General features: G+C 32.3%; 3 protein-coding genes across 5 annotated transcripts; 2 read left to right on the top strand and 1 right to left on the bottom strand.

Moving 5' to 3' along the window:
• Positions 1-703: 703 nt before the first annotated feature.
• LOC109816708 (Eukaryotic aspartyl protease family protein) lies at positions 704-3,111 on the top strand. Its single transcript, XM_083071351.1, has one exon. The coding sequence runs from the start codon at positions 1,535-1,537 to the stop codon at positions 2,882-2,884; it is 1,350 nt and encodes a 449-aa protein (XP_082927477.1). The 5' UTR covers positions 704-1,534; the 3' UTR covers positions 2,885-3,111.
• Positions 3,112-4,362: 1,251 nt separating this feature from the next.
• Positions 4,363-9,161, top strand: SDIR1 (RING/U-box superfamily protein). 3 transcript variants are annotated; one of them, XM_083071352.1, is made up of 10 exons: positions 4,363-4,598; positions 5,400-5,489; positions 5,677-5,843; positions 6,015-6,069; positions 6,181-6,233; positions 6,338-6,566; positions 6,732-6,846; positions 7,433-7,478; positions 8,051-8,176; positions 8,817-9,161. In XM_083071352.1, the coding sequence occupies exons 3-10, from the start codon at positions 5,766-5,768 to the stop codon at positions 8,934-8,936; spliced, it is 822 nt and encodes a 273-aa protein (XP_082927478.1). In that variant the 5' UTR covers positions 4,363-4,598; positions 5,400-5,489; positions 5,677-5,765; the 3' UTR covers positions 8,937-9,161. The 3 variants fall into 3 exon arrangements, with proteins under 3 accessions (XP_082927478.1, XP_082927479.1, XP_029130918.1); XM_083071353.1 differs by lacking the exon at positions 5,400-5,489 and having other exon boundaries at positions 4,364-4,598; positions 7,436-7,478; XM_029275085.2 differs by lacking the exon at positions 5,400-5,489 and having other exon boundaries at positions 4,364-4,598.
• A 657-nt stretch (positions 9,162-9,818) lies between these two features.
• On the bottom strand, positions 9,819-13,191 carry LOC109816714 (FKBP-like peptidyl-prolyl cis-trans isomerase family protein). Its single transcript, XM_020381801.3, has 6 exons — positions 13,040-13,191; positions 11,852-11,969; positions 10,816-10,949; positions 10,659-10,738; positions 10,260-10,352; positions 9,819-10,138 (listed from the first exon to the last, which is right to left on the bottom strand). The coding sequence occupies exons 2-6, from the start codon at positions 11,958-11,960 to the stop codon at positions 9,988-9,990; spliced, it is 567 nt and encodes a 188-aa protein (XP_020237390.1). The 5' UTR covers positions 11,961-11,969; positions 13,040-13,191; the 3' UTR covers positions 9,819-9,987.
• Between the last annotated feature and the right edge of the window lie 11,872 nt (positions 13,192-25,063).

Below are 25,063 nucleotides of genomic sequence, written 5' to 3'. Positions count from 1 at the left end.
AAAAGAAATCACTCTACAACACTTCTTAGGAATATCCTACATTCCTAATATGTATTTTTATTTATTAGAACTGATGGAACTTGAAATAATTATAACCATTCACGCAACTTTATATATCCTAAATTCCTAATCTCATTCGCATATCATTTACTGAGAATGAAGAAAAAGTGGAACGAATGGTCACGGAATAATCCTATATATCAGTTGGCTACCAAACTGATAGCTGCAATAATCCTACACTAAAAGGGAAAAGTCGGTGTCGTCATTAAATTTATAACTAATCAGGTCAGTTTAGTTATAAAAAAAAAAAACTCAACCTCGCATGAAAAGACTAGTAAGCAAAAATTTAACTTAATGTTTTTCTCGAACCAATCAACTTAATGGTTTATTACTGGAAACAACTGTATAACCAAATCTTACTGAATACATACACAATTGCTAGTATCAATTAATTATTACCAACCACTAATGCAAGCAAGGCACTATTTCCTAATCAATCAAAGACAGTTCAAATTAAGTGGACCATTTCATATTGCATTGAATTGACTTGAAACAGTAAAATAATATAATAATATATGTGAGTCAGCTTAGCTTCTAGCTCTCTCACAAAAATCACCATGCCTAAGATTAGCCTAAGTAGTATTTAATTAATAGACTTAGGTCAGTAGGTGTCACACAAGCACACACACTAATTTTTGATGAAGAGTCAAGAAATAATAAACATGCCAGTTCAATATCTCCAAAGCTGAACCCTTTTTCTCCAGGTTTTCATAAGCCTCTGCACTTTATGTCTACGGTTATCGCTTCTAGGGTGAGACCTTTTTCCTAAAGAAAAAAAGCATTGGTAGCATCCAACTTCCCCTCCATTTTTTTTCTCTAGCTCACCTTTCAAATTAATCAACGAACATCAGTGCTATATATGACTAGGTTATGACCATAAAATACACTTTCCGCCCAATTATAGTACTTTAATACAAGTATATGCACTGTACTTTACGAAGTAATACCATGGGCATGAATGGAAACAATATAACAGTAACCAATATTATGTGTAATATACTTACCAGATAACTACCCTTCTTAACCATGTAGTCAGATTTTCTGTTTTCATGATGATATCCATTAAAAATGTTCTCTCTTTAAAAAGCTATTGTTTCTGACTCAAAGCTAAGAAATACCCTTGATTAAAACAATAATAATATAACAGTGAGGCAGTCAAATAAGTACTGTACTATATGAAAACCAAACATCACTGTAAAGGTAGTCATATAGTCCACACATTTTGTAGATGGCCAACAAACAAAATTGTACACATTCCCTGCATGTCAATATGTTAATGTCATGACATGATTCAAGTTCAATTCAGCTATATATATATAAGAATTTGATGAATGGATGTACCTCAAAACACTTTCCCACCACACAGTTACTTTCTGCTCAAAGGACAATCCAATAACAAAGACACTCACCCCCTTCACCCTCTCCCTCACCATTGAAATTCAAACTAAACAACCAAACCAAACCAAACCAAACTATGGCCTCCTTCCTCTTCCTTCATCTTCTTTCTCCTCTTACAATGACCCTTTTCACCATTTTCCTCCAAATCCAAACAAGTTCTTCTTCTTCTTCTTCTTCTTCTCTCTCCTCTTCACCCCCAACTCAAACCGTTCTCATGTTGCCTCTTAAAACCCAAACACTCCCACATGGCCTAGTTTCACAATTTGCCTCCCCACGTAAGCTCTTATTCCGCCATAACGTGACATTAACCGTTTCACTAACCGTAGGCACGCCTCCACAGAGCGTTACCATGGTCCTCGACACAGGCAGCGAACTCTCGTGGCTCCACTGCAAAAAACCAAACACAAACACAAACACAAAAAACACAATCTTCAACCCACTCCTCTCTTCCTCGTACACCCCAACACCATGCACCTCACCCATCTGCACCACCCGAACCCGAGACTTCCCCATACCCGTCTCCTGCGACCCGAGAAAACTCTGCCACGTCACTGTCTCTTACGCCGACATGACCTCCCTGGAAGGCAACCTCGCGGCGGAGACGTTCGCCGTATCCGGGTCGGGTCAACCCGGAACAACATTCGGGTGCATGGACTCCTCCGGGTTCACCTCCAACGCCGACGAGGATTCCAAAACAACCGGGTTAATGGGCATGAACCGAGGTTCACTCTCGTTCGTGACCCAAATGGGGTTTCCGAAATTCTCCTACTGCATCTCCGGCAAAGACACCTCCGGCGTGTTACTCTTCGGCGACGCGAAGTTCTCGTGGCTGGGACCCTTAAAGTACACGCCTTTAGTGAAAATGAACACTCCCTTGCCCTATTACGACCGGGTGGCGTACACGGTTCGGTTGTTGGGTATTCGGGTCGGGTCAAAAAACTTGAATGTGGCGAAGTCGATTTTTTCACCGGACCACACCGGGGCGGGTCAGACGATGGTGGATTCGGGGTCGCAGTTCAGTTTCCTTCTGGGGTCGGTGTACAAGGCTCTGCGGAGCGAGTTTGTGGAGCAGACTAAAGGGGTGTTGAGGGTTTTGGAGGATCCGAATTACGTGTTTGAGGGGGCGATGGACTTGTGCTTCAGGGTGAAGGGGGGTGGGGTGGCGGCGGTGCCGGCGGTGACGCTGGTGTTTGAGGGGGCGGAGTTGGTTGTCTCCGGCGAGAGGTTGTTGTATAGGGTGGCGGAGGGGAGTGATGTGTCCTGTTTGACTTTTGGGAATTCGGATTTGTTGGGGACTGAGGCGTATGTGATTGGACACCATCATCAGCGGAACGTGTGGATGGAGTTTGACTTGGTCAACTCCAGAGTTGGATTTGCTGACACCAGGTGTGAACTTGCTACTCAAACACTTGGCTTAGCTGCTTAGTTGCTGTGCCCTACCATTCTGCTTCTGCCTCCATCTTTCAATCCCTCCATAACTCAGGAAAAATTGGTGACATGTCACAGGATGATGATATTTTATTAATGAGTAAAATATTTACAATTTTTTTTCTTCTTATTTATAGATGTAATAAATGAAGTTACACATAAAAGAAATATATATTGTACAAACTGTTTTACAATTTATTGCACTTTTGTTTTTTTTGAGGTTCTCATTTTGGCCAATCTGTAGAGGTAGGTAAGTGGATAATAGTGTTACTGAAGGAGACAGACAACTAAAATGAACAGCTTTTAAGTTAAGTTGAGGCATCATTGCTTGCCAAATTGAAACACAATTTTATACAGTATTCTATTTTACTGCATAATAAAATAAGGGATTCTTATGCGGATTTGCGTTGGTTAACTTGAGAGTTTATTTAATTTTAGAGTATGAACATGTTTCTTTCATGATGCGTCTACACTCCTCTTTTGTTCTGTTTTGGGTGAAGATGCGATTTTGCGCGATTAGGATTGTTAACTGGTTTTGTCTTGTTGCTGGTTTTGTTATTGCAATCCATTTTATAAGATAAGTTTCTTGAATTAAATAAAAAGTTATTTTTAAGTAATTCACTTTATTTAGGAGACTCTTTCTAATATATTTTTAATATTTTTATCATAAATTTTAATAAATCTTACTACTAAATCAGAAAAATTTATTAAATAAAATGTGAAATTCATAATTTCTAATAAATTTAGTCAATAATAAAAATGCGTTTGAAAGAGAACGTTAAGAAAAAAATGTTAGTAACTTTTTTTTTAAAAGATTATGTCACATGGTTTGAATTTTTACTGTTCATTCAAAGTTGTATTTTTTTAAAGTATGTGATATTGTGAATAAAAATAAGTTGACAAAAAGTTAGATTTTTTATTATATGAATGGAAAAAAATATTGGTGGAATGAAAATCCAATTCAGTATTTTTTTTCTTAAAGTAATTTATTTTTAATTACTATCTAATATATATCTTAAACATACATACAAAAAAATGTTTTTATAATTGGACTTTAAATAGTAAGTGTAGAGGTGTCAAAAATACTAATCTTTATTTTTGAACCTAAAAAAGAGTAGGCTAATTTGATATGGGTGGACAAGCAAATGGGCCAAAAAACTTTAGGCTCAGAGGTATGTGGATTATTTAATTCAATGTTATTTTTTTTTCTTTCTTTTGAAATTTCATATAAGATTATTAAAAAAATAATGTCTCCCAATTTAATTTAGACTAGAAAAAACATGAGCCCAATGAGTCTAAATAATGAGAATTTTAAAAAATATTATTGAATTTAATATAGACATAGAGAAAAATGATTGAAAAGTAAAATGATTGAGGAAAGAGTTACTTATTTTATCTGGTAATATTTTTACCTTGTGTTTTTATCGCTCTAATTTGCAAAAGTACTGCAGAAGGGAGGTATATAGGTGAGGATTACCGCTCACCACACAGAGAGGCTTGACCTTCGTTTTGTTTAACGAAAATCTAAAAAGAAAAAAGAAAAAAGAAAAAGAAAAAGAAAAACTATATCACCGATTCTCGTGATCTTCGGCCTCGAATCGAATCGAGAGGTAAAAGATCCAACCCCGCCTCTGTTTTGTGATCGAAAACCCAATCGCCGTTTCCGATCACAGCCTCAATCAGATTCAGCTGTTGTTCCTCGTCAATTTTCGGTACGATTCCATTTCGATTTCATCATCGCAAATTCAAAATGTTGAGCCAATCTTCTTATTCTTATTCTCATTAATGTATTAAGCGTTTCTTTATTCTTGCTATTCGCTTCGATACGCGATCTCGATATTGAGCTAGGCCTGCTAGGGTTTTTGTTTAACTTTCTGGAGGATCTGCCCCTGGTTGGTGCCGTTATGTGATAATCGCGTAGTGAATGGTTGTGGTGTCATTTTGGTCGACGTGAATGCCTTGATTTGTGTGTCTCCATTGAATCTTGCAAATTGTTTTTGGTTAGGTGACGGAAGAATACATTGTATTGTATCAAATTGTGTATTTGTCTGTAATGCTTGAAGTGGTTTGGCACCAAGTTATCTGTTGTTTGATGTGTTCCTCCGGAAAATGGATATATGGCCAGTAGTGGCAGCCAAGTGTTTGATTCTGTCAATTGATGTGATTTTTTATGGGAGCTGGGGGATGGCATGGTAGTTGTTATAGACATGGCTGGATGGATGCCTTTTTGTCAATGAAAGAAACTTGAGTCTAAACTCTAGAGAAGGGACAAATTTATTTTTCTAGCTGTCATACCAAACATTTGGGATTGGGATCCATAAATTTTCACGGATGCTCCTTGCTCTGAATAAACAGAATAACTGAAATATATTTTAGGGATCATGTTCTTTGTTATTAGAGAAACAATTTGAAATGTTCATGGATTACTTTTAAATTTGATTTATTGTGTTTTAGCTTGTTATTTATCGTTAAGGTAAACTCAAATTTAACCTTTTATTATTCCTTTGTGGTAGTGATATTTTTATGATGAAGATTCCCGAGGAGTGATAATATTTTACAGTATTGGCTGATTTTGGGGATGATCCTAGTTAGCTTAGAATGTGGTATGATGGATATTGTCTTTCTTTCTTTCTCTCTCTTCTGGTTTGTTGGGTATTCTCTTAATATAATTTTATTGTATTCTTGGAAATTTTTCATTTTCCCCTTGGTGTATCATATTGAACTTCATACACAAGCATTTAACTGTTATTGATTTATTGTCTACTGACTATTATTTTATTGATATTTCAGAATATTGAAAGGTTTTAATTGTTGATTTTGGTCAAGTCTCTAGTCAACCTGTGAAGTTTTAATTCGGGTTTTCCAATATATATAGAACCATGAGTTTTGTTTTTCGAGGAACAAGAGCAGATATTGAAAATGGGTTTCCAGGATTTATACCTGAGAGGCGAGCATTGGTATGTACTTTTTGTACCAATTACCTGCATTTGCATATATGTTTTGACAGAGCTGACATTTTCAATGATATATTGTTCCTGTTTTTTCTTGTTCTATTAATAAAAGCATCATCCTGTGTTTATTTAGTAACATCAACTAAAATTTCATACTGATTCCAATATTTTATTCAGCGCGTTCATGCAGCACGTCCTAGTAATTCTAATTCACTCACTTTTCTTGTGACAGGTATTCATTTCTCATATTATGTTGTCTTTTATCACTTTTGTGAATATGTTTTTTCTTCCCCTTATATTGCTTTCAATGTCCCATTTACACCTTACTGCTTATATGTTTCAGTTCTTCTGTTATTCATGATACTGAACTCTCACCAGATGTCCCCTAACTTTCTGGTAAGGTCTTGTAGTATGTAAAGTAGTCATGTAAGTTTTTTCATGGAAAAAAAATGACATTTAATTTATTAAAGTGGTTTATAAGTTCTCATCTCTATTTTTAGCTCTGGCTGGTGCTTGGCGTTTTCTTGATGGCAACAATGTTGAGGATGTATGCAACATGTCAACAGCTCCAAGCACAGGCCCAAGCTCATGCAGCAGCAGCCAGTGGCATTCTTGGCCACACGGAACTGAGGTTGCATATGCCACCATCAATAGCACTTGCAAGTCGAGGGCGTCTGCAGGGTCTCAGACTTCAGCTTGCACTTCTTGATCGGGAGTTTGATGATCTTGGTTTGTAGTTATTTTCAGTTTTTGTAATATAAATTCCTATTTTTCCAATGAATTTTTTAGAACCTTCTGAAAATAAATTTTACTGTGGTTAACTTATGTGCTCCAGTCTCTTTCAGATGTGTTTTTATAATATGTTGATACACAGATTTTTCTTCCCAATTTCAGATTATGAAACTTTAAGAGCTTTGGATTCCGATAATGTTTCTACTGCACCTTCTATGACCGAGGAAGAGATTAATGCTCTTCCTGTCCACAAATATAAGGTTTCTGGTCCCCAAAGGTAAAGTAATCAATCAGATATGCTGTTATGTCCTCCCTCTAAATGGATGTTAATATTTTAAACCAACAACTTTTATCTGTGAGTAGTTTTTTAACCACCACCCCCCCCCCCCCCCCCCCCAAACAGAAAAAACACAAAAAAAATCCTCTATCTAGATTAACATTATGTGGCAAAAAAAGGAAAACTCTATTTTTATGTTAGCAATAAAATATTAAGGATACATTTGATGGTAAAAGAGCAATGATAATATACAGAAAAGGCTATATTAAAGAAATTATGATAGCTTTGATTTTGAATTACATGGAAGCACTGAATTTTACTGCCATGTTATTTGGTACTTTGATATGTTTATTATTTCTGTATATAACCATTTTATATGATATATGAAGACCTTCTTAAACTATACTTTCTATATGAAAATGTCCTGTCCACCTACACTTTAACCTGTCAATTACCAGTATTGACTTAAAATGCTTGTTGAAATGAGGATGTACTCCTTCACTTAGAAATTTTATTGAGTTTATATATGCCAATCTAAATAAGTTATAGTACTGATTATTTGACGAGAAGCTGCTTTTGCTTACAGCAGTAGTTCCTCAATGCAACAAGCATCATCTTCCGCATCTGTTGAGGTATTTGTCAACATTTTTGGCCTTATTTTCCCCTTCACCCATGTGCCTTAAACAAGTGAATTATATTGCATATCATGAGAACTTCATTGATTCCCTAGGTGCATTTTCTGCATTATTTTTTGTTATTTTCCTATGCTATTCTTGACAGTATGGGAAAAGTGCTGACCCTCAAACTTCACTGATATAGATATAGCACAATTATCTTGTGGTTGAGAACTGAAAATAGTCAATGCTTACATATTCTTTCATTGAATACCATTGTATCACTTATATCCATCACTGTGTGTAAATTCATTGTAAGTCTTCTGGGCGATTTATATGACAAAAGGATCATACAAATATGCAACATCTACATTGTTAGTCAAAGGTTTGTTTATTTAGTATACATGATGCACTATAAAAACATTATAGCGTTGTTTGGTCCTTGTAGCCAATCTCACTTAAGGGGGGAAAGACTTGGTTTTTGTTGTTCTACATTGTTAACTTTTCCTTGTTGAATTGTAAATTTTGTGTTTTATGAGCTATTAGTGTGGTGATAGATTTTCATATTCTATTCCTTTTCATTTGTGCAGAAGAAGCAAGATAATTCAAATGCTGTTGGGAGCATGAAAGCCTCTGACGATGAACTCACTTGCAGTGTATGCTTGGAGCAAGTTAATGTTGGTGATGTACTGCGTAGCTTACCTTGCTTGCACCAGGTTTGTGTCATAGCTTAGTAATCTGTAACTTATTATCAAATAGCTTCTTTTCCTAAATTTTCGAATGATACATTGTGTCAGTTTATCCCTTTTATTGTCATCTGAGTCACTGATATATAGAAGTAATAACATTAGTTAGTTTGAATTTATGGGAAGGAAGAGAGGCTTTTTTATGTCCAAGTTTTAATCAACCATTTTTTCTAATACAAGTTTGGTTGAACTCCTGTCAAATTTCAGCTACAGTTGAATTGGATTTGTAGGTTATTGCTATATTGCCATTGTGAAAACTTTCGTTTATGTGGATTTCCATTATGATCTTGAGCCATTTACGTTGTGCAAGTGTATCCATGGAAGAAGCACCTGCGATACGGTTTAAAACAGATGTTTTAATATATTTATATGATGCCGTACAATTTTTTCCAATTTAAAATCTAAAGAAGTGCTTTTTAAACATTTTTTTAGTGATAGAAAACAAAACATTTGGGTTTTAGGATAGTAATTATCAGTACAGGCAGGTTTATGAACATTTGTTGACTATTCTCTTCAAGTAATTATAAAGTTCATTAAAATCATAGTTGATATTCTGTATAAATTTATGTATCTTATGTGAACGATACTGATACCTTGTTTAATTTTGAAGTTTCACGCGAATTGCATCGACCCCTGGCTGCGCCAACAAGGGACATGCCCTGTATGTAAATTTCGAGCTGGATCTGGGTGGAATGAGAATGGACATAATGATATCGCGGACATGGTTTGAATACCTGTTTCTAATTTTAATTTATGGGCGTGTGGTTATAATCTACAACTGTAACTTACTCTCGTCATTGTATCAAAATTAGTAGCTCATGACTAGTATTCGTGTAATTACCCCTGACGTGTAGGGATCTCAAGAACGGCACAATACCGTGTAACAGCTATACGAGTTTCCCATTAAACTTACATTTCTTCAACAGCATGTACAAAAACATTTTCTTTGCCGCTACTTAGTTCTATCTCTCTCTCTCAAAATGCTTGTATGTGTATATAAATTTTGTTTTAGTTGGCTCAGTCATAATTTCAGTTGGGATATTGAGTTCTATGGATCAGTTTTTGAACTACGCGCAAATAAGTATGATAATCAACGTGTTTCAACGACGTAATGATCGGATGTTAACCAACTATTTGATCTTAACTAGTTACAAGACTTGTTACCCGATTCGTAGTGTTTGGAAAACTGGTAAAACAGGCCGCTTAGTCAACGTAAAATAATCCGTTAAGTCATCTGTACAGCCAGCACATCGAACGGTTTAGGAAGTATGGAATACATATTTTGTCCACTCAAATAATCCGTTTGGTTAATTTATGAATTTGCTTGAAATTCAGTTAACTAAGTGGGTTAAACTTCTTTACTCATTTGCTAAATTATTGAAAAGAAAGTTGAAACGAGCTTCAAATTTTACATGTTGAAAAATAGCATAATTTATATTTTTGAATAAAATTCCAAAAAGTAATTCAGTAATGTAACTATTGATATAATTATTTTTTAAAGTTAGCAGATGGGCCTAGTTATTCCATGCTAGATTGACCAATACTTAAAATTTTACATGTTGAGAATTAGCATAATTTTTATTTTTGAATAAAATGCCAAAAAGTAATTCAGTGACAGAGACAAACATCACATTTATACTATGGTGGACAAAAGCAAACATACATTCATCAATATAAAGTTTCGGATCGGCCAATGGGGAAGTGATATACTGGATAGAGGATAATACATCACTATTTGATTGTCATTATATATCAATCTCATGCAGATGTTTGATGAGTCCCTATTTCGCTTTACCTTTACCCTTTCCTTGACCTTTCTTGGCATCTAACTTGGCTTGCACACGTGCAGCAGCAGCTGCTTTTGCCTCTTCCCTCTTCTTCTTCTCCTCCTCTTTGGCAGCAGCAGCTAGCTCTCTCTGCTTCTTCAGCTCGCTATTTTTTTTAACACAAGACATCATGTTATTATTGCTTTCCAATAAACAAGAGACATCCAAAGCAAATTTTGGACAGTGCAGAAGCACAAAAATTTGGTAAAATAATAAATTTTACTTACTCTAGCCTAGCCCTCTCCTCTGAAACACTTCCCAGACTGGAGCCCTTCCTTGGCCGACAGGCAACTAGCTCAACTTCAAAAACAAGGGTTGCACTGCAAGGAAATTCAAAAATTATAAATTCGCAGTCACTGGTAGATGCAAGTTCTTATGACTAGAAAAAAAAAAAAAAAGTAGATTAGTAGAATAGAGAACAAAGCAAAACATTAAGGTAAGTGTTGGAGTGTTGGACCCAACATGCAGGTCTACAGAGAGTAGTAGCCTTGCATTTGCCAAAGGCTAATTTAATGAGTAAAAGGGTTCTGATAAATGGCCCCTCCTCAAGCCATTTAATTTTCCTAAGATTTTTGTTTAACAATAAATTTGTTTCCAAACAAATAATTGTGTCATGAGAATAGTACTCTGGAGGAATATCTGGAGGAGATCCTGCACTGCCATATGCATATTCTGGTTTGCAAGTTATTTTTGCAACTTCTCCAACCTGGCAAAATTAGTAGATAAACATGAGATGAAAACCCTGATTTAAATACAGTTTCAACAAAGTTTGCTTTGTTAGACCTTCATGGTTTTCACTGCAATTTCCCAAGCCTTGATAACACTTCCTTTTCCAACCTCAAAAGAGAAGACAGTGTTATCTTCATGCGTAGTGTCAAAAACTTCACCAGTATCAGCAAGTGTGCCTTCATAATGAACTGATAAACATAGACAATTTGAAACAAGAATCAGTAAATTCAAGCACCTGACGCAAATAAACCTTAAAACTCATCTAATTGGAGAATCAAAATTTAGTGTCCGTTTGAATAAACTTCTCAACAAGTATTCTTAGGACAAAACAATAGAATGAAATAAGGAAGAAAAAGGAATCAAACTTCTTGCTTAAGTTAAAATTAACTTATGAACCTCAGCTTTTTCAAAAACACATTCATCTATATTCTCCAATTTCCATAAGCACTTATTAACTCGTAAGGGATGTTTTGTAATTTAGGAATAAAGAATTTTTCTCAGTCGAAAAGCTGCAATAAGCTAAAAAGTAAAAACTAATCCAAGGTCGGCCTTAATATATCTAAACCCTTCCTTGTAAATATCCTGATATTTTGCAATTCCAACCCACTGTATCACATCCCAACATGCTTTTTCTATAATACTCTAAAATAGAGTGGACCTTGATACAGAGATACCCGTGAAATGTAAATACTCATGAAGATAATTACTTTTTCACAAATAAGGGGAAATTACATTAACATCCAAGTAAATTATAGCAAAGTATCATGTATGTGTTTTAGAACTGAAAGCAAAGGTGAAGACAATATGATAAGCTTTAAACAAAAATATTATATGATTGATTGGTTAACAGATGAGAGACAAGAGGTATCCATTTTTCTTCTGATAAGAAGGTAAGATAAATAATAATTGGAATGACTTCTACAGCACATTAAAAGACAACAGTCATTTTACTAGATGAAAAATACAACAGAAGTATGTAGCCATACTCCAAAGGTGCTGAACATATTGCATCTTGCTTAAAGATTACCAAGTAATATAGTCCAAAACCAGACTAGTTCCAAAATATTCACCATACTAACTACAAGCATACCATCAACGAGAGGAAAGTTTTCTGTTGGACCAACAGCATCAGCTTTGCTTTTTCTCACAACGGTCTTGATGACTCCTCCATCACCAGACAAATCAATTGCATCACCCATGGTGGCACTCTGTTAATATGTTAGAAAAGTTAACAAACATAAACATGGATAAATAGAGCATTGCCTTGCCCCCACGAGGTTGTATTATATGAAGTCATTAAACTCCTGGGAATAAATAGATTTTTAATACAAACAAGCTGCACATCAGACACAAGCATGAATTAAAAAATCAAAATTTAATGGCTACAGTCACTTAAGTTTTTCTATATGAAGTTTTCCACCTAGTGGGAAAAGGTTTTTGTTATTGTAGTCACTGTTATATCTAAGAATTAAACATTTTGATAATGTGATTCCAATTATAAAATCTTCTACTTGTCTAAATGTTATTGAAAGAAAAATCGATGAATTTCATAACTATGCAGAATATGCATAAAAAAGTATGACCATGGAATATTTGGGCTCATAGTGAAATTGTGGAAATTAAATATTGGAAAACATTCTAGATCCAAAGCTCAAGTACAGAGTTCAATTACTATCTCCAGTTCCAGTTGTCTGAAATGTCATTGCCATTGCAGTGTAGATGTTAAAATTCCCAAGTTTATAATGCATTACTGGAACTATAGAGAAAAAGTATTGGGGGAAAAAAATGCTGGAACAGGACCTAAAAAGGCCTTTCACCTGATAAGATAAAGAGTCCAAAAGGGTTTAATACTTCATTTCAGTATAGAAGTACAACCAAATAACAACAACAACAACAATCACTAAACGTCACAGACACAAAAAAAACTCAATCAACAACATTTACCACACAGCGTATAATTAATCAGCACATTTGACAAACAAACATCAGAACATGCAATTCAGATTCCATCACATCGTTTGGCTATCTATTCCCACAAACAACGGTGCAATTCTCCACAAAATAACAACAAAAATAATTTCTTTAACTTCTCCAGATTTCCAGAACCTTCAAATCTGCAAACTTTGCTTATATTTCACAAGACCCATAATTCAAACTTAAAAAGTGAAAATTTCAAACATCAGTAATATATTAAAGTTGTTAGAAATTTATAAATTTTTTACACAAAATGAATCAGAAGCAGAAGCAACGAAAGAGTGGAATTGATTTGGAGACTAACCCTTTTTTCAGGTGAAGGGCGGAACGAAGCGAGTGAATGGCGTAACTGATGAAAGCGGCGAATTTGGGGTGGCCATGCGTTTGATGAAACTCTTTTCCTTCAGAGGTTTTAAGAATAAGCGCCACAGGACAATGACTCCCACGCGCACATATAGCGCGTGACTTAATCTGTTACTCAAATTGCCTTGCGCGTGTTTTACATGTTACAGCGAGGGGCGTGGGGGTAGTAAATATTTTTGTACAGTTGTAATAAATATATGATATTATCTTCACCAAGCGAGGAATATACCCAACACTCTACTCCGTACCGTTTGATCTAGGTTTTCATTTTTTTTATCAATTCTAGGTTTTCATTTTGAGTTAACTCAGTAACTTACCATTTTTTTAATCAGAAAAATATAGTGAAGATTACCTCTATTTATATAATTAAATATAATTAATTTTATTTATAAATAGTTAATAAATAAATTAGTTAAAGTAGATAATTCTCGATACATAACTAATAATATCATAAGTCATGAAATAATTGAAATTTGTAATAATAGTTAACTTTATATTACAGGTTGTTAATAATGTTATAAGGTTGTTGTTTATAGTTAGTAATTAACATATGTATAAATATGGTTAACCTTACCTCACATTTAGTTAACAGTGTTATAAAAATTTTAATCATTACACGTGGATAATTACATAAATGAATATAGTCAACTTTATTGTGCATATAAAAAAATAAATGAACATCATTGCATTAATCATTAATATATAGTTAATAATATCATAAAATTATTGAAATATTTAATGATAGTTAATTTTGTTTCCCAAGTAATTAATAATATTATGAAATTATTAAAATTTTCAATAATTAGAAAATAAAATTAATCATGATTTACATGCGGAATTAAGTACTTAAAGTGGATGTACATTGGATGGACAATTTTTTGATGTATGGTTATTATTACTCTTTTTTATCCATGCAAAAATAATAAATTTTAGTTTTCAAGTTTGTTTCATGCAAGAAAAGAAATTAGTTGATGAAAATGAAAAGAAAAAAAATAAATGAAAGAACACATAGACAAAAAAAGAATAGCGTATATAATGCCTATATATATATATTCGTGAGATTTTTCCACTTTCACAATTAAATATTTTCAAGTCTATGCAAATTTTTGTTTTACTTGTAATTTGGTTAAAGGTTACTTATTATATTCAGAAAAAATAAATTTTATAGGCAAGTATTATTTATTTATTAGCTTAGTCATATTTTACTGTTTGTTTTTATTCAATTAATGATTAGTCAATTTTAGTATTTAAACATTTGCTATAAATACTTTTAAAGTGTAAAAAATTGAATTCATAATTTAAATATATTATATTAATTTTTATCTCTCTTTTTTTTGTGATGTTGTAGATTTTTTAATCTGAATTTTTATATTTTGTTTAGTTATACATCTCTGTTTTTTATATTCTATTTTCAATAAAATGAATGTTTGTTCAGGAAAGGAGTATTTTGCAGGAACTTTTTGGTGAACCAAATCAAATTATTTGCATGGAATTGGTTACACTCTTTGCAACAAAACTTCTAATACACATTTCAACAATGGAACAACTCCTCTGGAATATGTCTGGCTGCGTGGTGATTGACTATATATTGGAAACATTAAAAGTTTGGAAAGTTAATATGCACCACTTGCATAATGATGGGCTGCACGTAACATAACAGAGGGAATGTATCACATTGGATAACAACATCTTGGAAACAAGGTTAGAACATGTGCATGAAAGTATGACCCCGGTTCTTTGAATCAAGTAATGTATGCAGAAGAGGGAATGCATTTTTGTAACAAATGAGACACAAATGTTGTATAATACTATCCCCGATGTAACTCACTCGGTACTTCTAGTACCATTATAATCCATATATAAATATACTCTTTTTTTTTCTGATAATATATATATATATATATATATATATATATATATATATATATTAATAGTATGTGTTATTAAAGTTATTGAAATTATATGTCATATTATACTCATAATCATATATATCAAATTTATTATAATTTCTTCTAGATATTTTATCTGATAATAAATATTTAAATATATTTTAAATATCATATTATTGTTAGAAACAAAAATAAATAAACTTTTTCTTTTATGTATAAGGGTGAAATAATATAAATAAGTTAACACCATAAAGAAATAAAAAATTTGAAAAAAATCACATATAAAATTTATTTAACGTAATTCAACTCCTCATGTCTATATCTACAGATGTTTATTATCTCAAAATGGATCAAATATATATATGAAAATCCTTCATTTAAGTTTTGTGGGTAATATTTGAAAACATCTCTCTACAATTTTTATGGGTGAAACTTGAAAATTTTCTCCTCAAGTTTTTTGGTGAAAATTGACAAATCCTCATTCATAAGTTTTTTGACAAAATTTGGTTAACCCTCCTTTACAAGTTTTTTGGACATAACTTGGAAAACCTCTACATAAATTTTATGTTGAAACTTGGTAAACACTCCTCCATATATCGTCTCTCTCATTTAAGGCAATGACCCCATTCTAGAAGTTGGATGGTTATTCTCATCTCACGGATCTTTATTTATTGACCTAAAATCTCAATCTTAAAAGGAGAAAAAAATATCTAAAATAAATATAATATATTTTAATTTTAAGTGAGCTAACTTCACCTTCCAGGTGTAGTCCCTATTTGAGCTCGCTCAAAGTGAGGTGTGAAGTGCTTGGAGCAAATTTTGCTCACTTAGAGCGTGCCTTGTTGCGCTTAGAGTGATGGGTGCTCTTTAAACATGTAGCATCTAAGTTATATTTTTCTCTGAGTTGTAAGATGCATAAGACATATTGTGTTGAGTTGTATGTGATATGCATGAGGCATGAGATTTTATGGAATTGTGTTGTGTTGTAAGATGCATAATGCATCTTATTGAATTGTGTTGTAAACTTAGGACTAGATAAGAGTTGTTATTTTAAAAGTTTAAATATTCTATTGTATAGATATGTGTTGTGGTGTTTTAAGAGCTCAATTATTAGAAAACCCTTCTTGAGATTGTTTCCTCTTAAAGTGGAGTGTTGAATCTCTTTTAAGTCCTTAGTTGATATTGTATGGAGGCAAGATCGAGTTATATTGGTTTAGAAATAGTCAAATCTGAGTAAGGTATAAAGTTAAGGGATAAAGTCCTTAACTGATTATCGAAAAAATGCGTGGTATTGCGAGGATATTCTCACATGTGACTTGATTAATACATGTTAATGTAATGGAAAGTTCACACCCAAGCTATACTATTCCTAACAATGAGTACTAGACTTTCGTAGTATAACTGGTGAAATTCAAGAAATCATGTTGTGTTGAAAATGGATTGATATCCAACTTTGTTGTTGATCTAACAAGCCAAAAAGATTGTGTTATTCTTTGTTTGATAGGGTCAAGCCACTTAGACTGCTCATCTCTGTTGTAAGAGATATTTTAATTGGAATATTTGATGACGGCGCCTAAGTTACTATGTTGTGTTAATAAGTTGTGTCGATAAGTTATGTTGTTAAATTGTGTTGATATGCTTATCTGTGTTGTTCAGTTGAGCTTTGGTTGTTGTTGTGGAATTGAATTGAAGTTGTTTTACAGTTGACTATATGCTTCTATATTATGTTGTTTCATTATATACAAATTTATCTTTACTTTTTCATGTTGTTATGTTAGTGATGATCATATTATTATAGGAGTAAGGAAGGATTAATATTAGACTAAAAGTTTTGCTTGAGGATTTGCCATGCTAGGGATAACTATATCTTTCCATGATGTTGTTTTGATGTAGTGTGTATATAATTGTTGTTTAACTAACAACCTAAGACTTTTGTATTTTATAGCTTGATATTTGCATATATATATATATATATATATATATATATATGTGTGTGTGTGTGTGTGTGTACATAATTTGGTTATAATTTCACTGAGAAGTTTTATGTTTGTAGTTGTTTATTTCTTACATATATATTGTTGCATTATTATCTAGAAATTACTTACATGATAATCCTATGTATTTAAATTTATGTTTTTCACTACTTAGTTGTTGAATTGTAATAAATGTAAAAATATATCAAGTTGTTAAATTATAAGTATTCTTTAATTCAAACTTCTTCATACCCAAACTATTATTATTATTATTTTACAATTCAAGTATTATTTCAAAATAAGTTTTTTTTTACCTTAAACTCAAGTATTCTTTTAGCATACATAAAATATTTTTAGAGTTTTACCGGTTTCACCTAGGAAAAGATTTAAGGAAAGACTCACTTGACTACTTCATCTTAGCAAGACAAATATACATATTTAAGTACAAGTCTTTTTTCTCTTGTTACACATAAATTGCAAAGAAAGCTAAAATGAGATATTAATGTGAATAAACACAAGTTCATGGAAAAAAAATTGTCTTTTAAGTCCCTGGTATAAGTATAGGTAATTTGTTGATATTCGTTGTTAGATAATTGTTTCAATAAAAGATATAAACGATAATGTAACATTACATTCTTTCATCAACTTGTAACTTCGATAATTTAAAATAATTTGTTTATATTTCCTCTTCATGTATTGACTGTACAATAAAGAACAAAACTATTTTTGTTCAAACAAGTACATTATCTGTACTTTATAAGATCGATGATTCTTTTGACGAAGTAGATTATCTTTCTGCGAAACTTTTTTGATAAACTTAGCTTATAATAATTACAAAATGAGCATTTTTTTTTGAAAATTTGAAAAAAATATCAAGACTATACATACAAATACATGCTCCAATATATATATATATATATATATATATATATATATATATATATATATATATATATATATATATATATATATAACTCTATTTTAAGAAAATAAATAGACTATTTTATAGAAAAATTATCTTTTTCTTTGTTTAAATAAAAACTAATGTGTTGAACTTAAATTATAATTATTTAAATAATGTTCAAGTTCAATGTTTGGCAGAAATAATTAAATTTTATTTATCTCTTAATTAAATTAGATTAATTTAAAATAAAATTTTAAAACACTGGCGCAAATAAAAAAAAATCAAAACTAATGAAAATTATAAGACAATATTTAATTTAATAAGATTTATAAAACAAGTTTTATTCTAACAAAAATATGAAAAAATAAATGATTTTATTTCACAAACTCGCCTTTCCCTTGAATTTCCATCTATCTCGACTTGATTGAAAAGTATGTAAGCCCAATATGCTTTTGTATCATGCTTTCTATCTTTAGACCAAAGCAAACAATTTCCATTCTCTTTTTTCCTTTCTATTGTTTCAAGCAGAGAATATATAAATGTTATATATTTTGATTTATTTAAAAGTTTTATAATTCTTGTAAAAAAAAAAAGTTTTATCATTAGAAAACACGAAGAAAGCTAATATGTAAAAATAAAAATAAAAAATGTGAGATTAGATGCAAAACTTGAAAGGAATTTTATCCTCCAACGTTTCTTACCTTTTTAATAGTGATATATGAATGTTAGATATCTAATCATGATTTTTTTTTTAATCTTTGTATCTATGGAGATTATTTATCGTTAAATATTTTATAATTAACTAACATATTAATGATCTTATTACAACAAGAACAATTCTTAAAAAAAAAAAGGACAGAGAGTAGGTGAGAACTGAGAAATACCAAAGCAAAGCAGGTTGGTATGTGAGCGTGCGTGCGCGGTGTCTGAGTGTCTCTGCATTGACAGTGACAATGACAACCTTTTTTTGTTTAACAGCACAGTCAATTTCTTCCTCTTTCTGCCGAGGTAAAATGTCGTGCTCCAATTCGAAAGCAACACGTGCAAATGCATAACCTTTTATTCTTTTTAAATACCAAATACCAAGCGTGTGGTGATGTGACCGTTGACCATGCCCTTGGGCCCAATCCAACCACCTCCCTCGGCCTGCTACTGGGCCCACAAGTCCTTTCCTTTACCCACGGGTTTTTCTTGCTTCAACTGCGCAAACAAACCTTCTTCTTGGTTTGCTTTTGGTCCCACCTTTTCTTGGATTTTACCCAATACATGAGCCCACCACCATACCCATGTGATAATTCCGAAATGTTGTCCTCAACCTCTACCAGGGCCACTACCCCTTTCCTTTGGGCTTTTTCGGTTAACTTTTCTTTATTGGGTTGCAACCCATCACTTTTTAAATTTAATATTGTACACATATTCCTAACGATAATATATTCAATGTATTTATTGGATTGGAGCTTTATATAGAAAAATTATTTATTAGGAGAGTTGGTCTCCACTGTGCAGTGGACATTCCAGAATCGAGCATGATTATTTCTCTTTCTTATAAAGATACTTGTAATTCAGACTTGCAAAAAAAATATTTTTCTTGTTAATTCTTTTAATACTTTTGTAATTTTTCTTTTTGACTGAAATTAAATGCATTTATCATTATAAAAGTGTAAGAAAAATATTTAATACTTTCATTGTTTATTAAGTAGAGAATTAATAAACAAAATGTTAAAAGATAATTCGAAGGGATTTTATTTGTCGCATATTCTTGCACATATTTGTTTATGAAGTATAAAAAGAAAATTAAAGCAATTATTGCACATTTTTTAAATTTTTAATTTTTTGTTTTTGCTAAAATAGGGTGGTACAAGTGATTAAGATTAGAGGCTATTTAAATAGTTGCAATTGAATAAAATGTTTTACCATTTATACCTTTGCAATAATCTTTAAATGGGGCCTTTCTTAGCAGCCTTAATATGTTATTTGCACTTTATTTCCTTTTGTTTTTCAAAAATAAATACAGTATTCTTTTAGTTGTATAATTGGTCGCTATAATAAGTTGAGGTTAGTAATTAGGCAAAGTCTTCCTTAAATTAACATCTTTAAGTTGCAATTAATTATTATTGCAATAAATTACTAAATATTAAGTTAAATTTTGCACTTTAATTTTTAAATGCATACTTAATATAATATTTGTGACTTTCCAAGATGTCTAACAAGAGCCACCTTGGAGACATTTTGGTTGGGTATGATTTAGTTTTTGAGGTATGCTACCCTTTTAAATTGTTTGACCATATCTATTCCATTTAAATATCTTAGGTTAATGGTGGGAGAAGATGCTATAAAAGTTGAGTTTTGGAACCCAATAATTGAAAATTTGAAAAAGATGTCCTTGGAAGCAAAAAAAAAATTATATTTTAGTGGGAGAATTTGTTTAATTAATTCTACTTTATCTTTCATCCTTTGTATTACTTGTCATTTTATTGTATTCTTAAGAGTATTGTGACTATTATTCGAGGGCTGCAAAGACATTTTTTATGAGGAGTAGTGATGATAGTAACCTTATTTCATGGGTTAGATGGGATGTGGTTTGTAGAGATAAGGATAAAGGTGGGATTGAGAGTGAAAGATTTAGTGTCATTTAACAAAGTACCCCTTGGGAAATGGAGGTGGATAATGTTATTGGAAAAAGAAATACCTTGGGTTAAGGTATTAGAAGCAAAATATGTAGTAATTAGACATTTTCTTGCTTTAGATCAAAAGCATGTGGGTTCTTAATGGTGAAAAGATTTGTTGAAAAATGTAAACGAAGATGGGGAGAGACAGTGGCTTGAGAATCATATTCATGTGGATGTTAAGGATGACAGTAAGGTTTTGTTCTGGGAGGACAAGTGGTTAGTGGATGATTCTTTGTGTCAATTATTTCCAAATTTGTACTTGCTTTACAAAAATAAGTTTAACTTGGTAAAAGGCCTTGGTGTTGGCATGATGGTTGTTGGGTTTGGAAGTTTTCTTGGAGAAGGGTGTGCATAATGGACTAGGAGTGAGTAACTTTTTCCAATTTTTGTAATATGCTCAATTTTATTTCTCTTTCTACTAAAACATCAAATAATTGGGTTTGGAGTGCTACAACTACAGTGGGATATACTATTAAAAGAGCATATTCCATGATTAGAGATATGCTTATTGTTCCTATTGATCTTATGTTCAAATTCATTTGGGAAGTTAAAGCACCATCCAAGGTTGTTGCATGTGTGTGGAGGTTGTTCCTTAATAGGAATCAAACGTTGGAAAATTTAAGAAAAATGGATGTGTTAGGCCTTGATGGAGACAAATTTTTCTTATGGGGATGTCATCATGTGCAGAATGTGTTTCATTTTTTTTATCAGTTGTAGCTCCTCTTACTCTATATGGCATAAATGTATGAGTTGGATTGGAATTCAACAACCATTCTCAAGTAGTCGTGTAGCCCACTTTTGGCAATTTTTTGGTTGTTGTTAGCAACAATATGCAACATTTGTGGGCCATTGTGTGGATGTCTATTATGTGATCTATCTGGTTGGCGAAGAATGAGATTATCTTCAAGTAATTTGTTCCTTGTCAAAATAATGTGTTTGATGCATCTATCTATAGGGCATGGCGTTGGATGCGTGCTAAATACTCTAATGTTGCCTTTTCAAAAAGATTTGTTTCAGTTTTCAAAAAGGTTATTATTATTATTATTATTATTATTATTATTATTATATGGTATTTGGTCATAATTATTTTAATAATTATAGAGGAATATTATTTTGTACGTTTTAAATAATTATTGTTTTAGACAATTATTTTGTACGTATTAAATAAGCATTTTTATTAGCATTTTTAAATAAATATTTATATGTTTTAAGAGAAGGTTGATTTTATACGATATTTTGTTATTGAAAATATATTATTATATTTTGGGTAAGAAATATATTATTATTATAGATAAAAAATATTTTATAATATACATGTATTTATTTTATTTAATTATTTTGAGGAAAAAGAGAAGTGGGTTAGAAGAGAAGGAAAATGGGTTGGGTTGACTCAGCCCAATGGATTTATTTTAAGAAAGGAGTCAGGTAGTGCTAACCCTATCTGTCTCATTTGCGTTCTGACGGGTTAGGGAAAAAAAAGAGGAGAAACAAAGAACTCTAAGGAAGAGTACTTACGAACGATCTTAGATCACACCAAGACCATTCGTCTTCTGCTCATCCAGGTAAGGGGGGAGTGAGAAACCTTGCTCTGGGTGTGGGAATGTATGTTGGGTAGTGAGATTGGCCTCCAATCCTGTGTTTGTTGTATGCTCATGTATGAGAGGTTTTCCCCAATTGTATCTGTTTCATCTATTGTTCTTCTTGTATGTAATTAATTGTATGAATTGCTTGAATGAATGATTAACTTCAGTTTTAAAATAGTAATTGTATGATTTGAGATTTCTGTGGGTTCCTACAGGAAACCTATGAGAAGTAGACAAATTTTTAAATGTTATTTAAATATAAATGTATAATTTTGAGATCTCTATGGGTTCCTATGGGAAATTCTAAGGGAATGAATTTGTAATTGTAACAGACAAAATGTGAACGTTTTTTGTTTTGTTTTTTGATTGCTCTATTGTGTTCCTCGTTGAATGAGATGAATGAATATGTGTTTAGTTTTGAAAATAAACAAATTTTGATATGAATTAGAGTGCTCTGTGGGTTTCTGTGAAAACCTTATGAGAAACAGACAAATTTTAAATGTTTTCTGTTTTATGTTCTAAGTTTTCTGTTGTGTTCCTTGATGTTTATGGAGTGTAAATATGTGTTTAATTTTGAAAATAGACAAGTTTTAATATGAATTAAAGTGCTCTGTGAAAATTGTGAATGACATGTGATAATGTGATATGACAATGAAATGTGAATATAATGATGAGATATGATGATGAAATATGATGATGAAATGTGGTGATGAAATGTGATGATGAGATGTGATGATGACATTGTGATATGAGAATGAGACATGATAATGTGATATGAGGATGCATAGAGTCTTGATTGACATGCATTATGTGCATAAATGTTTTTAAGGGTACGATATGGAATACATCGCCAGAGAAGGCCCCCTAGTGTAAAAGCTTTGGAGATTAGTCCTTGGAGATAGCTCGATTTGTAAGTCCCAGTCTCGCTCATTGTGTGCATGGGATGTATCTTGTGCGGCTTAACTATCCCGACAAGACTCTGGTAGTATGTCCTTCAAGTGAGAGTGCGCAAAGGGTGTGTCCCGACATGTACTCCTAGACTACTCTTCGTGTATTGCTAGCGGCAATATGCCATGTGATATGTTACTAGCGCCACATGCATGATAAAATGTAGTCCGTGTCCATCCATGTGCATTTTAATGTTATATGATAAATTGATATTTTTATGTCTTGAGTGAGTGAGATGTGATATTATTATTAATTTATCTGTGATATACATGTTTTGTTTGTGTTTGGCTATCAAGTGTATATTGCTACACTGTGAGCCAGAGTGAGATGTTTCTCACTCCCTTTTCTTGTGTTGTTTTTCCTTGACTGCCTTACAGGTTATTATCAGCATGAGGCTGAAGATGTTGGTGATGAAGCTTAAGCTTCTATATTGGGATTTGCTCTGATAGGACATGTGACATCAGGCGTAGATAGTGTAATACCTCGAATTTTTCTACTAATACTACGAATAATTATTATTTATTTTTATATTTATGAAGATTATTTCCTTATAATTATTTTGATTAATTAAATGGGTTTGATTGATTTTTTAAAGATCTTTATTAATAATCATTTATGAAAATTATTTTGTATAATATTATTAATTATGATATTTTGTTATAATTATTATTTGAAGAAAATTATGTTTTAAATTGTATTGATATTTTATTTTAATTTGATATATATATATATATATATATATATATATATATATATATATATATTATTTATTTATTTATTAACTATTAATGTTGGATTTCCATAGCCGTGGAACGGGCCGTTCCAACTCAAGCATTCATGAGTAAAATTTCAACCCAGAACGAGTCGTTCCACTTTGGGAACGGGCCGTTCCAGATGTAATTTAAAAGAATGAAGTATTGACTCAAAACGGGTTGTTCCACCTTGAAACGGGTCGTTCCAAAAACCCCAGAACGGGCCGTTCTGGTTTTGGAACGGGCCGTTCTTGGAGAGGCTTTTGTACGTGTTCTACGGGCTCAGAACGGGCCGTTCTGGATTCGAAACAGGTCGTTCTGGTCACGGCCTGATGCCTATAAATAGAGCGTCTTGTACTCTCTAAAACTCATTTTTTCATTTTCTAATCTTTTTCCTCCTTTCTCTCTGAAGACGAAGGGGAACCTAGAGGGGGCGACCAACAAGATTCGGCTCCTACTTATCGAGGTAAGGGGGGAGTGAGAAATCTTGCTTTGGGTGTGGGAATATATGTTGGGTAGTGGGATTGGCCCCCAATCCTGTGTTTGCTGTATTTTTTGTATGCTCATCTATGAGAGATTTCTCCTAATTGTATCTGTTTTGCTTATTATTTTTCTTATATGCAATTATGATTTAGAGTGTTCTATGGTTTCCTATGGGAAACCCTATGAGAAATAGGTAAAATATGAATATTTTCTGTTTTGATTTCTGATTGCTCTATTGTATTCCTTGTTGAATGTAATGTGTAAGTATGTGATTAATGTGATTAATTTTGAGAATAAATATGTTTTGATATGATTTAGAGTGCTCTATGAGTTCCTGCGGGAAACCCTATGAGAAATAGGCAAAATATGAATATTTTCTGTTTTGATTTTTGATTGTTCTGTTATATTCCTTGTTTGATGAGATGTAAAAAAAGATGTATTTTATTTTATAAATAAATGAGTTTTGATATAAATTAAAGTGCTCTGTGGAGGCTTTGTGAATATGATGAGATAATGTGAAATGTGATTGAGATATGAGATATGAAATGTGATAATGAAATATGATGATGAAATGTGATGACGAAATGTGATGATGTGAAATGACCCTAGGAACTGATAATGTGATATGAGAAATGCATAGAGTCTTGATTGACATGCATCATTTGCATAAGTATTTTAAGGGTACGATATGGAATACACCGCTAGAGAAGGCCCCCTAGTGTAAAAGCTTTGGGGATTAGTCCTTGGGGATAGCTCGGTTTGGA

The sequence above is a fragment of the Cajanus cajan genome, chromosome 3, assembly GCF_000230855.2.
Source record: "Cajanus cajan strain Asha chromosome 3, NIPB_CcT2T_4, whole genome shotgun sequence".
Lineage (NCBI taxonomy): Eukaryota > Viridiplantae > Streptophyta > Magnoliopsida > Fabales > Fabaceae > Cajanus > Cajanus cajan.
The sequence above is the reverse complement of the archived record's forward strand: the minus strand, read 5'-3'. Positions and strand labels throughout refer to the sequence as shown.